This window comes from Orycteropus afer, unplaced genomic scaffold (genome assembly GCF_000298275.1).
Source record: "Orycteropus afer afer isolate SDZICR_OR568_19922 unplaced genomic scaffold, OryAfe1.0 scaffold00208, whole genome shotgun sequence".
In the NCBI taxonomy this organism is placed as follows: domain Eukaryota; kingdom Metazoa; phylum Chordata; class Mammalia; order Tubulidentata; family Orycteropodidae; genus Orycteropus; species Orycteropus afer.
The window spans coordinates 5,581,443-5,588,240 of NW_006921795.1; the positions used below are offsets into that span (position 1 = coordinate 5,581,443).

Sequence of the window (6,798 nt, forward strand, 5' to 3'; positions counted from 1 at the left end):
CATTTGGTTTTAGGTAACTGTGGAGTCCCAAGATGTTGGATGAAACAGAGGACTGGACAATTATTTTGCTGCAGGTCTGCTACTGCTTCCCCTGCTCACCACCCGTCCTCACCTCAATTCAGAGGCTTGAATCAACGTCTAATTGCAGTGAGGATGAGAATCCACAATGAAAGGAACTACTGCCTGCATAGAATAGCTGCTTCTATATAAAGACTCCTTTCACAGCAGATGCATTTCTCTGTGAAGAGCTGTATTCGCATCAGCGACGGAGCCTCAGAAAGAATGCGTGCTTACACTCCTTACTCTCCAAGGGGTAATATTTATCATAAAAATCTAAGACATATTCTTCAGTCTTGAATCCAAATTTCTGGTATAGCAGCATGGCGGGGTTGCTTGCTGAGACGTGAAGGGTCACATCCTTGCCCATGCAGGTCTGCCAAAAGAGTGGAAAATACAAGATAAGAATGAAAAGGCCTGAAGGGAGAATGAGCAGGTGAAGAAACTCATTCTAAGTGTAGGCAGTTAGTTATGGAAACCAGAGAAATCAAGGACTGAGGCTGAGATACTACAACACTTAGCAACAGCTGGAAACCCAGTGGCATTTGCTGCATATCAAATCCTCACAGATTGAAGTATCTGATGGCATTTTGGATAGTTTTTTCCCTCGGAAGCGATGGCCAAGAGAAATAGTCTATTGTCAACTTTATTATTTTATTTATAACTTATTTAAATACATTAAGCATACTAATATCAAATATTTATAACAGACTTGAAGAATAGATAACAAGAAGTTTTGCTTTGAAAACCAGATGTTCTTCTGCATTCCCAAATTCCCTTCCTAGGCCCACCAGGAAAGATGCTAAATTATCTGTGTAGATGTGAGCTATTGAGACTTTAATGTAAAAACTGAGGACCCTATACAGATCTTCTGAATCCCAAAGTCCACCTTCCACTCCCTAAAACTGACAGAATTAGCTTCTCAGAACTGAGATTTAGAATATATTTCTTTATATTCAGCTTTGGCCTAATCCTGGGGGAAAAGACTAAAAATTGTTTTATCAATGCAAAGAAAGTTCTTAGATTCTTTAATCAGCTACACAAAATAAGGTATACCAAAAGTCACATGAATTAAGAATTCCTTATTTAATAAAGAAGACCCTGTAATGCTGAAGTAGATAGAGCCCTTGAGATTTTATAATCATTAGTTCTCCAAAACCTCTATTCAGGAACTCCTCTGTCCAAGACCACTGTATCTCTGTTTAACTCACATTCTGTCTCCAAAGGCATTTTTTAGGACAAGAGAAAATTAGCATCCTAGGGATGAGAACATGTTACAAGTATACAGAGCAAATTTTGTGGGGTGACAGTAGCGCTCTTTAAACTGCAAACAGAAACAATCTACCTGTGGCCACCTTCAAGTTCTACTGACTGAGGGTGTCTGGCCTGGCTGGTGCTAGGTATCCACATACAAAGACAATGACCCTCTATCTGCCCAATGAACACCAGTGAGGACTGACACTGCACCATGCTACGTAAAGGCACTATGGACACACATTACAGTATCATCCCTGCCTTGCTCAGGCCCTTACCCAAAAACAAACCCACTGCAATAGAGGTTCATTCCAACTCATAACATAACTGCCCCATGGGGATTCCAAGGCTGTAAATTTTTATGGAAGCAAACTGCCAAATCTTCCTCCCATGGAGCAGCTGGTGGTTTCGAACCATGGGCCTTTTGATTAGAACCCTAGTGTTTTAACCACTGTATCACAGGGGCTTCTTCTAAGCATGTATCAGCGAAGGAAAGGTCGCAAATCCTGTAAGTTCTCTGCTAAAATAGAAAAGTAAAGATAAATTCTGTGGGTGGTGTAGGGCAGAGAGATAGGGAAGTGTGGTAGCAATAACTGAAGTCTCGGTGGAAAATAACACAAGGTAGCACATATTAACCACCAACACCCGTGATTTACAAAATCACTGCCTGAGGAATTAGAAGAAAGCAATTTCTAGGAATGACAGTTCTCCAGGTTCCTGTCAACATTTGGGAATTACTGAAAATTTTTCATTAAAAAAAGGAGCTCTGGTTGCATAGTGGTTAGAGCATTTGACTGCTAACCAAAAGGTGGGTAGTTCAAACCCACTAGGCACCCCATGGGAGAAAGATAAGACAGTTGGCTTCTGAAAGACTGACAGCCTTGTACACCCTATGGGACAGTTCTGCTCTGTCCTATGGGGTTGCTAGGAGTCGGAATGGACTTGATGGCAGTGGGTTTGGTTTTCGGTTTGCTTATATTAATTATAATAATAATTATATTATCTCCATCCTCTTTTAACTCTTTTAAAAGTTGCCCACATAACACACAGTCCTCCATACCAAATGTCAAAGTTATCAGAAAAATTCTGGAAATAAAGATTCCTGCATACTTTTCTGATACTAGTTATAAAATATGATTACTTTTTTTCTTCAAAGGTGATACAGGTATATCAAAGAATGAATATCCTTAAGATACTAGAATTGAGTTGGAAAGGTTCATACCAGCTAATACAGTGATACTTATACAGTGATAATATCATTAAAAAAATTAGAATAGAATATGGACTATTGGTAGAGATTTGCTAAGATGCTTAAAAATACTCAACAACTGAAAAGCATGTAGTTCTGCTTCCACTTCCCAGAGCTGAGACAGTGACAACTCCAAGAGGAGGAACAGTTATTGTATATACAGGGCTTTAGGGTCTGATTTTCAGATCTACTTTTATTTACTCCACATATTCACAAACAGGCTTCCTTGACACTTGGGTCTGAACAGTAATCTTATTTTGGGAAGTTGGAGGTTTTTGTCTGTGTGTTTAATAACCTCAAAGAACTCTGGTGATGTAGTGGAGAAGGCATTTGGCTGCTAACCAGATCGTCAGCCATTCAAACCCACCAGTTGCTCCATGGAAGGAAGATGGGGCGATCTACTTCTGTAAAGATTTACAGCCTTGGAAACCCAATGGGGATTGCTCTGAGTTGGAATTGATTTGATAGCAATGAGTTGGTTTGGTTTTTGGTTATGCACCCCTGGGTCATACTGGGAAGGACCAGCTCAGCCACATTGCTCTTCTTAGTCTTCCAAGGAACCCAAACACAAGCTGAAATCATGAGCCCAGGTGACTGACCTGAATCAGATGGTAAATCATGAAAGTTGCAATGCCTGCTCTTCTCCACTCAGGATGGACAAACAGGAATGAAATGTAGGCTTCATTGTATTTCACATCAGGAACCATGAAGCCAAAGGCAATGATGACTTTTTTATAAAGGACAACCACACTAAAGTCTGGATACTGCAGACACTCAGACAGGTCAATGCCTACAGAAAGGAAACAATCAGAAATTCAAACCATGGTGCCTTTTGGAATGAAGGAAAGCCAAGCTGTTCAGTCTGTACTTACAGATACACCTGCATGCCAAAAAATCCCAACATGAGGACAAAGATAATACCATAGACACCACACCTTTGGATTATAAAAATAAAAGTGAATTTTAGAAAGTATCAAAATTAACATAGTCTTTTCTAAGGGCATATATTAAAAGAAGAGAGGCAGGGTAGGATGGGTAGTAGAGAGCTCACAGGTTCAGAGCTGGAAATGCCTGGCTTTGAACTTGGCTTCCCCTACCATGTATGTCACGGCAGACATATTTCTAAATGTCTCAGGGACTCAGCTTCTACAACAAGACGAGGCGTATAACCAGGATTCACAGAATTGTGTAAAGATCTCGAGTGCTCAGATCATTATATGCTTTACCCCATACATCTACAATTTATAAGCTCTTCTGTACAAATGCTATATTTCACAATGAAGAAGTTAAATGAAAAAAGGTTCCATGAATAATGCATGTAAGACACCTAGCTCAAGGACAGGAAGTAGATGCTTTCAGAATGTTCCTTTCAGCCCTAATAACAGTCCCCCAAAAAAAGTACAACTCTGCTACTATATGTAATGTAGTAATCAGTGACATGGTTATCAGCCAATAAAGATGGCACAGTTCTAATCTTGATGAAATCTTACCTAATATCTGGAGGATATACATTACTTCCTTTTTTTCTTTTTAAAAATGTTTTGTTTTTGGTGGCATTATTGCCTTTATGTTTCAAAGTAGCAAGGTAAGGCAGATCCACAAAAAATGTGTTTACACTTAGCATTAAAATATGTTCCTTTAATTGCCACTCCGTGGAAGGAAGATTGGCCAATCTACTTCTGTACAGATACTGCCTTGGAAATCCAAGGAAGGGTTACTATGAATTGGAAACGACTCAGAGGCAGTGAGTTTGGTTTTTAATTGATGGCTCTGGTCTTCAGAGACAATTTGCTGAGGTTGATAAAATGACAAATCATATTTGGTCTACTCTTATTCTCTAAGACTATGGTATCTGACTTTTTAAAAACAACTTTTGGCTGTACTTACACACTCTAGGGAGCAGTTAAATAAACAAAGCACAGAGAATCACTAGGCAAAAAACAGAAGTGTCCAAGCACATCAAAGCTACCAGTCTGTGTATCTTTGATAGACATTACCTGGTATCTAAACATATGTAGAAGCAAAACAGGATGAATCTTTTATTCTGGAAGCAGAGACAAACAGGGAAGAGAAACAAACAAAAACACTGTTTATTACTTTAATTGCTGGCTTCTTCTTGATTTTAGGAAAGCAAGAGGTATTTATATTTTACTATTTCTATGTTAGCAGAGACAAACCAAATGAAATCATGAGTAAAGGTTTTAAGGTTAGATGGCATACACTAGTAAAAAAAATAGAGTAAACTATACAGAAAATTGATCTGCCTAGTGTGGGAGGGGGAACATACCCGGCCAGAAAAACTCATGACACATAGAGTTTATTGTTGGGATGTGGTTTGGCCGAACATAGCAGTAATCAAGAGGTGCTTCAGGCTCAGGTGTCCAGTGAGGGTCACTCTTGTGCAGGTGGGAGCGAATCTGTGACAGGAGCTGTAGTTTGGGTGGCTTTGTTTCATAGTCACGCCTCCAGTGCCACAGAAAATAAACAAACTCAAGTCAAGAAAAATACCCAGTATTATTCCTAGCCATTTCATTCACATAAACTCTTCGATCTACTTACAATCTCATACTCATCTGCACTGCTTTATATGATTGCTAGCTTGACAGCAGCTAAAACACTCTGGTATGAGATTTAAAACTGACTCTATAAACATTCATCAAGCCAAATCCCTCTGTACCTGTGAGGAGCTGCACTAGGTGCTGTTGGGCTTTTATGAACAGGGAGGATGCTCTGCTATAGAGCTGTACCTCAAATGCTGTTGGAGCCCAGAGGAGAGAACACCCAGCTCTGCCAGGGCAGCTGGGTGCAGAGATGAGAGTGCAACTCTGAGCAGAGTTGCAAACAGCCTTTCAATGTGTTTGCCCAGGCACTAGTGCTGGGCAAGGAAGATGAGTGTGACTGTGAAACTACATAGCACAGATGGCTCCAGCAGACAACGTACTCTCTCAATCTCAGGGTCAGACACTACCAGGGGCTTCTCTAGAAAGCTCAGCTCCCATTTTGCCACCCACATGAGACTCATTATTAGATATAGTCCCAACATTCAGTTCTGGTTATATGCTTGATGAACATGTTCCTCCCAATTCTTCATTTTACAGACTACTAGATATATACAACAATAGTTTAAAATAAAACAATGATTATGACAATCACAATGAAATCTAATGGACATAACCAATCCTTGATTTTTACTTTTCTTTCAAAGAATCACCTTTTCTGCAAAAAAGTACAACAAGCAAAGGATAAAACTGGACACAAGGCACAAAGCTTAGACCTTGCCAATGCTGCTCACACTTATCCAATCCATCAGGGGTGTGGTGGGCAGAAACCACAAATATTATCCCTCACAACACACTCAACATCACACCTCTTCTCCATGTACCTGATATAAGGCTTCAGTATCCGAGAAGTGTAAGGGCTGACGATACTTTGGTCCACAGCCATATCTTCTGACCCCACCAAACGATACAAAAATTTAGTGGTCTGGTGTCGAAATCCTTTCCTAGATGGCAAGGCAGTCTATGGGGGAAGAAACATTGGTTATATAAAAATAAAATTACTCAAAGACTGATTCCATTTCCACTTGTAATTAGTACTTACAGTATTTTATGGGTCAGAAAACAGGTCTTTTTGCACTACTCAAGTGGAACACTCAAGGGTCAATACAAGCTTTGTAGGTATCTTTGCAAAAAAATTGATATGAAAAACTAATCTCAGTTTTAATAGTTGAAAATCAGATCATTTATAAATTCTTGAAAGTAATTAATTAAAAAATATATTATATTGTTTTCAGTGAAGGTTTATATAGCAGATTAGGCTCCCATAAAATTTCTACACAAACTGTCAGTGACATTGGTTATATTCTTCAGTGTGTGCACATTCTCATTAATTCCATTTTAGTGGTTCACATATATTTTTTGGTTATTGCTGCAAAATTATATATGCCACAGCAATTATAAAACGTCCTTTTTTTGTGTGTATATCTTGGTGGCATCATTTACCTTGGTCAAACTATATACACTTCACCCTCATTCAGTGTTACCTTTCTCATCATCAAAAATAACAAATGTCTACTATCTAGACAGGAGCTCTGGTAGTGTAGTGCCTAAGGCACTTGACTGCTAACCAGAAGGCTGGTGGTTCAAACCCACCAGCTGCTCCTCGGAAGGAAGATGGGGCAATCTACTTCCGTAGTGATACTGGCTCGGAAACCTAAGGAGGGGTTGCTATGAGTCAGG

General features: G+C 39.5%; 1 protein-coding gene across 1 annotated transcript in view; it reads right to left on the reverse strand.

The window, feature by feature from the left end:
* Positions 1-259: 259 nt before the first annotated feature.
* KAT14 (lysine acetyltransferase 14) overlaps positions 260-6,798 on the reverse strand; it is an 83,863-nt gene continuing 77,324 nt past the window's right edge. Inside the window, exons 7-10 of the mRNA XM_007948211.1 lie at positions 5,943-6,079; positions 4,848-5,023; positions 3,160-3,350; positions 260-433 (exon numbers count right to left, since the gene is read on the reverse strand). Coding sequence (XP_007946402.1) covers positions 260-433; positions 3,160-3,350; positions 4,848-5,023; positions 5,943-6,079 — 678 coding nt within the window. The remainder of the gene's footprint in view (positions 434-3,159; positions 3,351-4,847; positions 5,024-5,942; positions 6,080-6,798) is intronic.